The sequence below is a fragment of the Anarrhichthys ocellatus genome, unplaced genomic scaffold, assembly GCF_004355925.1.
Source record: "Anarrhichthys ocellatus isolate YVR2014 unplaced genomic scaffold, GSC_Weel_1.0 scaffold16, whole genome shotgun sequence".
In the NCBI taxonomy this organism is placed as follows: Eukaryota; Metazoa; Chordata; class Actinopteri; order Perciformes; family Anarhichadidae; genus Anarrhichthys; species Anarrhichthys ocellatus.
In genome coordinates, this window is record NW_022280046.1 from 6,265,516 (window position 1) to 6,277,560 (window position 12,045).

At 41.2% G+C, this 12,045-nt stretch overlaps 1 protein-coding gene across 1 annotated transcript in view; it reads right to left on the reverse strand.

The window, feature by feature from the left end:
* Positions 1-6,514, reverse strand: part of gtf3c5 (general transcription factor IIIC, polypeptide 5) — a 49,885-nt gene extending 43,371 nt beyond the window's left edge. Inside the window, exons 1-11 of the mRNA XM_031855923.1 lie at positions 6,186-6,514; positions 5,133-5,331; positions 4,743-4,944; positions 4,463-4,646; positions 3,604-3,708; positions 3,126-3,240; positions 2,880-2,960; positions 1,215-1,303; positions 853-935; positions 208-353; positions 5-28 (exon numbers count right to left, since the gene is read on the reverse strand). Of these exons, the coding sequence (XP_031711783.1) occupies positions 5-28; positions 208-353; positions 853-935; positions 1,215-1,303; positions 2,880-2,960; positions 3,126-3,240; positions 3,604-3,708; positions 4,463-4,646; positions 4,743-4,944; positions 5,133-5,331; positions 6,186-6,389 (1,432 nt within the window). The 5' untranslated portion in view covers positions 6,390-6,514. The remainder of the gene's footprint in view (positions 1-4; positions 29-207; positions 354-852; positions 936-1,214; positions 1,304-2,879; positions 2,961-3,125; positions 3,241-3,603; positions 3,709-4,462; positions 4,647-4,742; positions 4,945-5,132; positions 5,332-6,185) is intronic.
* Between the last annotated feature and the right edge of the window lie 5,531 nt (positions 6,515-12,045).

Consider the following 12,045-nt stretch of genomic DNA (forward strand, 5'->3'; position numbering starts at 1 on the left):
CTGCGTCTCTTGGGGAATTCTGGCAACGCTGGGTGGAGAGAAAATAATGCTTTAAACACAGTGTTCAGTTGTTACAGGTGCCAAAGTCTTGCCCTGGCCATGTTGTGTCTATGGAAAGAGGAAAATGCTTTATCGGTGCAACTGTTAGCAGTGAATGTGTCCATGAAGTGCCCCTGAATGAGGGCATGCGCTGGGTATTTTCCTTACATGGTTTCTGGGCTCGGATGACCGTCTTGATCATGGCTGAGATTATGTCCCTCAGCTTGTCCGTGGTGCCGAGGACACACCAGCCGTCCCGCTCGTCGCATACCTGCTGCTCATCTTCATTCATCTGTTCAACCTCCCGTCTGATACTGGAGACACACCGTGGTTGACAATTAAGTAAAATGTACTGGTCCTTGAAGTAAGATACTTCTACTCCAATACTTTTCAGAGTCAAATATTATTTTTTACATGCCTATATATATATATTTTTTTTATAACTTTAGTTTCTTTGCAGAGATTTAGAATACAAAATATGACAAAATAAAAAAAACTTCTTTAACTTAAGTAGAAGATCTGAGTATTTGCTTCCACCACTGAACACCAACCACAGCAGGGGGGGACAAATGGCTGTTTTCATTGCAGTAAGTTCTAATTACTTAATTCCCCTTCACTTTCTTCTTCTGACCGTCAATAATGAGCTATTTCTTTCAGTCCCTGAAACTGAATTTATAACACTACACTTGTATTTGAGACAAACACCACATTTCCAAAAAGATTTCAGCACATGCCGATACCCTGATAGCAGTTTCATTTCCCTCAAGTACTTATTATAAAATGATCATTAGGTAACAAAGAACTGTAACGTACCTTTCCACATCCAAATCACAGAGCTGGTAAAACATCTGTCTGTGAGGAGGCAGCATACCCTCTTTGAAAATGTAGGACGACTCCTGTGGAGGTCGATATCACAGTTTTCATTTAATGAAAGTTTTCCATGACTACGATAGGTAAACTTCCTCACATCTCAACATTTTGGCTTCGGGAGATTCAGACTGTTTGGATGTTTAAAAACACCAGACATGACATTATTATTTCAATAATACAGACAAAATATCAAATCTAAGCATGGAACTGATTCTGCCAAGAAGAGCTTGAAACTAGCATGTTAGCGCTGCGCTCCAATAATGTTGTGACGTAACTACAGCAGGTGATTATGAACTATCACCGACCTTCAGCTGGTAAGTGATGGGGACTGGATCTCGACTGGAGCCTGGACCCTCCTGAGCTGGAAGTTCCATCACACTAGCTGCCTGGGGACCTAGAAAAAAAAAAATAATAATAAAGCAGCGTTTTCTACGACAGTGGAGATTATTGAGGAAACAATGGTTTGAACTATTTATTGCAGCAGTATGCCTTTTAGTTTGGTGGCTCTGGAAACAAAGCCCGCTTGATAAAGACCTGAGCCTGAGATACACGACATTTAATGAACATGAAGACACATTTAAACTAGTGCTGGGCAACGATTACAATTTTTAATCGCATGATTTTTTTGCAATTAATCGCATTGTTGTGGCAAAGTTCAATAATCTATTCAAAAGTAGTGTATTATGCACTTTTATTTCAAAAGTACTGCTATATGAACAAAAGGGCAATAACATTTGGTTTGCAAACACTTTAAACACATCAGGTTGTTGTTAGCAGCAGTATTCCCTTTACACAGTAGCATTTCTTGCACTATCTGTGCTCAGTGTGTGACTGTATGTGAAACGTTCCACTGCTGTGCAACATGAATACAATGTATCAGCACGTCTCATCTAAATGTGTGTCTTGTGTTTTCACGACAGTCAGAGCATGTGAATGCAGCTCTACTGTTCATCAATATAATGCTGTAACTCCGAGGTGATGAAGGTACCCAGCGATGTCCAGTAGTCTCCAGTGAGAGCAACAGCTGGTGCACGTTGTAACGCCGTCGCTGTTGTAGTCCTCTCCTTCTCATACAACTCGTGTATTCTTCTTGTGACGGTGCGTCTTGAGGCTCATACGTGCCGTCATTCGTTGCGATCCTAAAGGTGCGTTCACACCAAACGCGACGCGAACACACCGTGAGAACGTTCCTCAGACCGACATCTTCCACAACACTAATCGGCTGCAGTTTGTATCCACTTCTCTGTGGCATTTGTTAGCTTGTCTTGCTTTTGTTTATCTAAACTTCTCCCACACGCTGCATCCAACGCAGTCTGCCGAAGACTTCCTCCACCGCTGCCAGTGAGCAACGGACTTTCAAAATAAAAAAAGAAATAATGAATTAACGCGTTAACTTGCCCAGCACTAATTTAAACATACGCAATTCACAAACAACTAAACTAGGTGATAATACAGGGAGTTACATTTTTGCAACCATTGCGTGGAAGTGACCATATTTGAACTAAAGAGGAGTGTTGTAGAGACTCCGTATATGACTCTGACAGCGACCTGTCAATCACCAGGTAGCCCCGCCCTAAAGCATACCCTGCTTTGTGGTCTATTTGACTCTAAATGGGAGCAAAATGTACTAGTTGAACATCATGCTATATTGAAGAAGACTTAAAAACTAGAGATTGAGACCATAAAATCATGTTTACAATGTTTACTGAGGTAATAAATAAAGATGTTGGCCCCTGGTGGACATTAGAGAGAATGCAAGAGTTTATGGCACTTTAGCGTAGGCTTCACTTTTTAAAATCGGAGGTCACTAAGTGCCAAATGTTTATATGGACTTCCTTATCGTGAGAGACAGGTGGTGGACATACATGACTGGATGGTCTACGGATCATGTGACCATAGAAATGTACAAATAGTAAAATCTCCTGAGGCTCCTTAACGTGAGTTCCATCAGAATAAATTCACAGACTCACCTGCTTTGTTGAATGTGATAGGCAGACTGTAGTTCAGGGCACTCCTCTTGGCTTTTACTGGTATGTCAGATAATGAATACCCTAAAAGTAGGAAGCCAGAGGAACCAACAGTCAGTGTCAGGCAGACAGGGCTTGAATTTTCAATTAAGACAAGACAAAAAAATGCCAAAAACGGAAAACCCAAAGTAAGTCAGTAGATGATACATTTGAATAAATTCTCTTTCCGTAACTGCCTGAGGCTCTTACCGTGCTTGGTGCTACAGCGGATCCTGAAGTCCAGTATCTGGTAGTTCTTGGAGTCTGGACTCTTTCGGGGGTCGTAGCCCAGCCTCACCCACAGACTCCTCCAGGGTCCAGTCACCTTCAAGAGAAAATCGCTGTGTTAGCGTACATTTGGGCGGAAAAAAGACGTTGATTCTCCCTTTTAATTTGAGAACATTTCATTGGTGATTTAATTGGGACTTCATTATTTTCATTAAAGCAGAGAACAGAATGTAGGAGTCACTCTACAAAAGCACGGGGAGTGGAATAAAATTGTACAACAAAATACAAATTTGATTGGAGCATTCACCACAGTCTAAAGCAATGTTATAAATTCACAAATCAATAGATTTCAGCTTTGGAATCTATTTCTACAGAGATTTTCCATTTTTAAATATTTCTGTTCAGGGAAAATACATTGAACAGCAAGTACTTTCCACCTTAAATTGACCCCCACACTTACCATGTAGTAGGCGAAGACGGGCAGCAGCAGTTTCAGTTTATCAGGGTGGATGTTGATGTTGGCCTTGACCGCATTTCGTGACCAGATGGGTCGGCTCTCAAACATCTAAGCACAAAAAAGGAAAAAAAGTTTGGTTTCAGATAAGATAAAGGTCATGCCCGTGTAAAAAGAACATTTCCTGACATCAACCAGATGCCATTCCTTGAATGAAAACAGTTATTTATGATGGTTTGGCTACACTAGTTTTTAGTTTTTAAGTAATTAAAAGAACTCTGGTGGTGCTATGGAGCAATGATGTTTTTTTGTTTGTTCACGCGCACATGAGTGAGTGTAAACTACGCAGGTTTCAGCATTCGCAAACGGCTTGCGAGGAAGGAAAGATGGATTCAGCACGCGTGTTGGGCCTCACAGTGTGTTTTGGTGAATAACACTGAAAGTAAACTGAAACTCTGAGACTTTTCACATGCCCTATTCCCTTTCATAAAATGCTAAATTCTTCAAAAACAACAGTAAATTAGTATGCACACAGAGAGACAAAAATAAAATAAAAACTATTTACATTGAGAACAGAACAGGGGGAGAAAAATATCAGGGCTTCACTTAATGATTGGCTCTTTTAATCAAATAATTTTCTTTTATAAATATCAGAAAATATTACCATCACTATTTCCTAGAGACCGACGTAATGTCATTAAAATGCGAAACATAGTCTGGCTGGAACCAAAACATATATGACATTTGTGCTTAACATAGGACTAACATCAGAGTGCCTTCTGTTCTAAATGACCCTTAGGTCACACTAGTGACCCTGGTAATCACAGAGCGTGTTGTGCTTCCAGTAACCAGCAACCACACACACCTTTTTCAATTGTTCCTCAGCCTGCTTGTCTTTCTCCTTCACGCACACCCGTAACCAGTTGACCTTGGCTGCCTCGAGGCACTCGGTGGGCACAGTGGGATCCATGAAGCTGACAAAAATGGCGTTGTGGGGCCGGCGAGCTCGATTCAAACCGATAAAGTTGTTCTTGCTGTTGGGCACCTGGCTGTAAACGGGGAAAAAAAAGGAGGAAAAATATTCTGAATAGATTCCTGCAGATAAGCTGCATCACAGTGACAAATGTCGTGACATATTCCCTTACGGGGAAGTTTGAGAGATGTCGGGCCGGTAGTAGTAATCCACAGGAGAGTCGAGGCGGGAGAAGCTGGCGGGTGGGAGAAAGAGGGGCATGGGCTGCTCAAAGAACTCTTGATTCTCTGATTTGCGGAGGATGATTTTGTCGTACAAAGAGGTGTCTTTTCCACCTTCTGAATGCACAGCGAGGCACTGAAAGTCTGCCATCCCTGCAGAAAAACAATGAGAACAACCACCCGAATATTTTAATTTCTTCCCACATCAGTCAATTTTTGAGATACTAAAACAATGTCTTTATGACAAAGAGAACCCAATATTACACAATTCAAGAACAATATCATTGACAATAGTGAAAAGGAAAATAAACTTTGTGCGCCGTGAGGACTTTAAATGTAACCTTGGAATTTGTATGTTGTTCCTATGACTCCGAGGATCTCCATGTGGATCTCGGCGTCCTTGGGGTCCCTTTTTCGCACGCGTCGCCGCACTCTGAGGACCAGGTTGCTTGATGGGAAGCGGTTTCCGCACAGAGAGTGACAGAAAGGGTCCTGAGGTCGGAAGCGCATTTCAAGACGCCTGTTGGGGTGAGCGAAGGTCTGTGGGATTCACAGGACATTAAGGACAGGAGTGAGATTAGTGCAGATTAGCTACTACAGCGGGGAAGATGAAGATGTGACCGCAGGGAAGATGGTGACGATCATGAAGTCACAAAACAGTCATTTATCTTTATTCAATTCACTTCTGTGCTACAAACCATCCAGGCCCATTTCAACCCCTCCTTGTAGCCTCAAGATAAAAAGCAGGAACCATCTTAATAATAATAATAATAATAATGATAATCTGTATTTGACTAAATTCTATGTGTATTGGACTGAATGTGCGTGCCTATGTAAGGTAGTGTGTGTAACCCATGTTTAGTTATACTTTTGATATCCTTGTGTTATTTGCATTGGTTATTTTCATGGTTGTTAATATTATATTTGTTTGGATATATGTGTATACTTTCGTGCTGAATTGTAAATATGTAGAGACTTTATAAGTAGTGTAATCTCTTGCAAAGGGTCGAAATACACTTTGATGTTGTATGTAGGGGATGTGAGAAAAGAGCAAATAAAGAGTACAAAATAATAACAATAATATTTGTAAAGCAACTTTCATGAAAGTAATCCTGCTTTACACATAAAAAATATATATAAAACACTTGGCAAAACAAGATAAAAATAAGTTAGAATGCTTGACATCACATTGAAAATAAAACCACTGAATATGAATTACATTAAAATCAGTTGCCATATTTGCATTTTGTGTTTCTGAAAGCCTGGAATGTACTATCAAGCTATGCAATGTCTTATTCGAAAACTCCATTATACATTATACCGTATTAGAATTGTAATAGGTATCACAAAATGATGTAAATGTATGGCACGTAGATACTGCATGGCCTGCTTACTTTGGACACTCCTTTTACACCCCCGAGGGTCACCAGCATCTTGTCCACGCTGTTCACCACCGCCGGATACTCCACACACACCAGTTTGTTGTCCTGCAGCACCACGCTGGACGAGCTGCCGGGCACATCCACATCTTCAGTCGGACAGGAAAGAGTCAGTTCTTTCAGAGTAAAATCCAGCTTCGGCCCCTTAGAATCCGCCATATTGGTTCTATTAATATTGTAATATTCACGCGGGCATAATACTAACGCTCTGTTTCCTGTGACCTAACTAAGTTACACGTAGGAAGACTTGCTCAGCACATTCCTGCTGCAGTTACAGCGGAGGGGAAGTGAGTGTCCAAGTGCAAAATAACACCGTGCGGAAACAAATGCGCACTCGTATTAGTTCCGCGGGTATATTCAGCACATCAGGCTCATTTGTGTTATTCGTTTACGATATCAAAGATATCAAAATTAAAATGAACCACATTGTCAACATATTTAAGTCAAACATTGAAATGTAGCCATCACGGATAATATATCTTACCTTTATGATTAAAAAATGTGAAAACAATATCTGAAAGAAACTCAAAAACGTCATGAAATGCATGAAAGCCTACTTATAGAGCTTTGACTCAGCGACATAACAAGATATTCAGTTGATTAACTTTAAGATTGTATTATGAATCTGTCCCTTTATCTTGTAAATTATTTTTCTTTTCTTGAAAAGGGTTATTTCATCAATTTTAGCATACAAGCTGTGTTTACATTATGCAAGTAACATCCCATCACACCTGTACTTTCTTCATGTCCTCTAAATCTTCCATTGCAAAATCTTCTATTTGCAATCTATTATTAATGAAACAATAAAAGTAGCAGTCACAACAAATTCAATGTACATATTTGGCCACTGGGTGGCGATGTAAAACCAAACAAAATGTGGTCGGTTGAGGAAATTCTCTGGCTGTGGGAAAAGCATCATGCATCCATCAAAGTTCAACAACTCAAGTAACTCAGTCTTCATGAAAGCCCGGCGTCTCTGTGTCTCATCTGTAGATGTATTATTAATTAATATTGAGGATTGGGTATTTAAACAGCCATTAACAGTATAGGCTGTATTTGTATTGCCAAAAGGAGACATCCACTGTTTTCAGAGGGCCTTTGGTAAAGAGGATTTGTGTGCTGTCCCTCCCAGCAGAAATCCCTCCCAGAAACTGTCAACAAACCGTCATCCCCTCAGAGAAGACAGAAGACTTTGAAGAAACAGTTGTGTTTACCAAGTTATTTAAGATGCTGTTATGTAGGCGATTATAGTCTGATGTGACGCTGTGTTTGCTTAGATTCTAGTTTGTCTTCTTCTCCCGTGCCTTAAGGGAGTGCAAGGCTTAACATTTACAATGTGGGCTTCTAGCCATCTCATAGTCACTTTTTTTTAATCACCTTCATTTCAGTTAAAGAATTAGGTTTTTGTATTATTATTATTGTATTGTTTTTAAAGAGCAGTCAGACATTTGTGTGAAATATTTTTATATGTATGAGATGTCCCTGTGTGGAAAATGTGCTGTTGGTGTGCAAAATGAAAAGTCTGCTGGAATGGTGCATTCAAGTGCAGTTGTATGGATTGGGAGAGAAAAATAACTCCCCTAATTGGAGGTCAGTTGGAGAATGTGATGCTGTTTTTGGTTGACTCTGATGCTAGATAGTGAGCTACAACTAATGAATTTCAAACCTGTAGGTTACAGTCTTTGTGCTAAGCTAGGCTAAACAGTTGCTGTATCCATCTCTGTACAGGATACGCAAAGATTAAAACTGGGATTTACTCATCCGCCTCTGGGTAAGATTTTACACCTTTCTCACTTTGCAGCGACACATCACGCTACCTTGACGATCCCAAAACTACCATAAATTTTAGTATGAAAAAAGATCTAGTATGTCCCAATACATAAAAGGTCAAATGCAGTATGCAGTATGTCCCTCTGCATCCTGTCACATTCTGCAGTTTGCAAGCCAGCATGCTTTTCTGGCTATTCTGACCCACAATATATGAGCGAGAGGGTCAAAGTTCAAGATGCCATGTTAAGAGGAAGTAGAATGTCCCAATTAAATGCATGCTGCATGCAACAGTACCTACTTAATAAGAGCGGCTGCAGTGTGTGCTAAACATAAAAAGACAAAAGTATGCGATTTGGACCACAGAAATGCAGACTTACGCAAAGTGTGCATAAAGGGCTAAAAATGTCAAGCACTGAAGCACTTGACGAGGCCCTCACGGACTTTGCAGGAAGGCACCTCAAAGTCTGTGAGCGTGGACATTGGGCTCGGGCCTGTAACTTGTTACAGCAGCAGGCACAGGTGTAATCTATAACATTACTGATGGCTCGCTGAACGACACACAAGGCTCACCGTGATAGCTGAATAGACAGGAGCCGTCGTTAACGTCATTAGCAACACCTGCGCTTGTCCTGCTCTGACAAGTTAAGACCAGATTTGTCAGCGACCCACCACCTTTGAAAGACGAATATACTTGAGGAATATTGGGAAACCTTGGACCATACAAATTCTGACATATATGTTAGTTTTGTCATGTTCTGCGTTCTGTAGGACTGGCCGCCATTTATGAAAAATTGAAGCAGCTTTGTGAACACTATCAGAGCTTCAATAAAAACATACATTGTGAGGTCCAGTCTGGCCCATCATGTGTTTTGTGGGAGGGGACAGAAAGCACCCATGGCTCTGACTGACAATCTGTTGTGTGCTGTGGTGAAGTAAGGATTTACATGATCATTCTCTTTCTTTTTTTTGTCTCAGGGCCCTTGTCTGTCGAATGTTGGTCGAGCTCTTGGTGCTATCTCAGTCGAGGGCCTGTCCGCTCCTCCCTTTCGGCTCTGCTGGCGTGTTCCGGCCGTTGCAGTGTGGGGAGGCCGTGATAAGGTTATCAGACAGTCTCTTACTCTGAAAGAGCCTGCTGCCCTCAGATTTCACCCCTTTGCTCGCACTCCCTCTAACTTCTCACTCAGCGTATCTCCTCTCCTGTCATCGCTTCTCTCGGCATCTGCACCTCCTTCCTCTGGGCCTGCAGCTGACTGTTTCGTGGTTGGATGGGCTTTCTGTATGCATGGCCATGTTTGAGCGTGTGATGTAAACCTTAGGCCGCACCTACGAAGCCTTGTCGCTCTCTGTAGGCAAAACTAAAGATCAGTGTCAGTGATTGCTTTCGCAGCACTTTTGCAAATTATTCAAGAGGCTCAGATGTGAAGATCCGCCCACAGCTGTCACGTTACTGCAGAAGCCGTTTTATTTTTGATATCTCAAAATGCAAAATATTGACCCATGTCACTGGTTGAATAAGTTTGTGCATTATGACCAAAATAATCAGAGGGATTTTGTTTCCCTGTTTTACCTGAATAACTTTTAGAGGCTTGGAAATGAAAAATTATCCAGTAATTTGAGTGAAATAGAATGAACTATAGCACAGCGTGCTTTGAGGTAAAGTTGGCCTAGAGAAAACAATCAGGGCATCACTAGAGTCGTTAGGGTTCATCCTCTGTGCACCATGAATATCTGTACAAAATTTCAAGACAATCTATTCAGTAATTGGACCGAATAAAAAGAGACCACAGAAGTGTTTGAAGAAACGCATCTAATTTTAGTGTTTCCTGTCCCATTTATCATGTCATGAACCTCTAGATTTATCGACCCATTAGAGGGGACCCTATCCTCAGCTTGGGAACCACTGCAGCAGACTATCTGCTTGCTATGATGCCTTCTTTAAAATTGTATCGATAAGTTAACACAATCAATGAAAAGAAAATAAGAATACATTATTCATTACATCAAGTCGTCCATTTTTATGGCATTGTTTGCTTTTCTCGGACAGCTTTTGACAGGGACACACGGGGATGGCATGTGGTTCCTGGGATACCGCTCACCACATGGCTCAGGTCCAAGACCGCTTGGTACCCAGGACGCCCCAGCCAGTATCAGCGCTCGCCACTCTTGGCATATTTCATGGGCAGACGGGCGTGTCGATAAATTAATCTTTTGCGACGAATGCAAATGCATTTTGCGAGGAATGCATGTAAATGGGGCCTTCACTGACTGACAAAGAGTCCAAAGGTCATTGAACGTCACACTTTAGAAAGTAAAATTAAACTTTAAATGATTTCTGGAGCTCTCACTTGTAACCATGTCATCATTCATGAGCGTTCATGAGCAGCTTCAACGTTTTTCTTTTCTGTTTCCAGCATTGGAGTGTGACTTGAAGGCATCGTGTTGATTTGCTTACTTGTGAAATGGACGATTCAATCCCCAAAAAAGGCCACCACAGGAAAAGTTTGTCTTTTTCTGACACTTTGTAGGCGTGGCCTTTTGTGCATGTTTTGTCGCCGCACTTATCTATGGGAGCGCAGGACGTGCTGGGCCACAACACAGTGTCACTGGCAATCAAATAGTATCTCACCCCGACACTGTGTGACAGCAGCGGATGTGATCACACAGCATCTCCCTGTGTCCAGTCATGCAGAGGAAATCTGCTGACAGCTTATGTTTCTGTTTGGATTATCCTGTCGGTGTAAAATAACAACGTGATGGATCACTGGCATGTCACTCAACACTGACTCTACAAAGGCAACGCAATTGCGTAGCTTCCCTGTGGTTGTTATTATGACTTCAGGGCCTACACCTTTCACTTATACATTTTGTTAAACCTGTTCTGGATCTTCAGCATCCAAACTTTTCCAGTTTCTCCCTGTTGATTAACGGATGCTCCGAGTTCTTGCACTCATTATTTCTTTGCATCGTCTTTTTGCAATCACTTTCAAATGAATTGTAAAATTGTTTTTACTGCATCTCATATTTATGTTCTTTATAAAATTACACTTCAGTCGTTTGTGAAATGTGGTATTTTTGCACAGGTGTATTCTGGGAAAGCACTATAAAACAGCAGCTCTATATTAGTCACACCGCTCATACAGATTTGTAGGCCTACTTATTTGCAGCTTCATCTTGTCTCTTCCCTGTGATTCACTTGAACAAAAACTATTTTTCATTTTTAGAATAAAAGCCAAACCTATCCCCTGAGTTCAACTTCCAAACCGTCTTTCTTTGTATAAACCGGAACATAATGAACCAGTTAGGCTCAAACCCCAATTTTATTGAAAGCACATAACATGCTGCTCCATCAAATGCAAAATCTTATGAAGGACATGAAAGGTTTGTGTTTCAGTCATTTGTAATGAGGAACATGAAAAACAAGTCATTGGGATGCTAAACTGCTGAAACGGCTAAAACGGTTGACATAAAATCAGATAAAAATTAATGAACAGAGAAGAAATCTGGGTCCTCCAACTGTAAATGGGATTTTTTTTTGTGGGGGAGGGGGGCATGTATGTCAAAAACTGTTCAGTTGGAGATATTAGATGTGATAAAAGGTTTGTGTACGGTAGTGGCGGATGTCTTCCAACGGTAAACGATGACTCAGACTCCATCCTTTCTTAGATCTCTGGGAGATCTCCCTCTCTTACCTCCATGAATATGCCTCAGATGCCTCGGGCCATCCTTCCATCCTGCAGCGTTTCCACAGTACCAGCCAGCGTTCATTTGCATGCAGCCAATTTGCAAGACAAATTTCTGCCATGTTTAGGTTCTGTGTGTGTTTGTGTGAGATGGAGCCGCATTTGGATTGGGGTTTGTTGGTTTTGAGGCACAGCGCTGATGTTTGGAAACTTGATTTTTCTTTCTTTTTTATTTGTTGAATGGTCTCTTGGATGGAACAGATTTGGTGGATCATTGTTGTTGTTAGTGCTGAGACTGTTTCTGGTATCAGACTGTGCTGTTACTCCACTGTTTAGGCAGCAACTTTGCAGTCACACTGCAAACA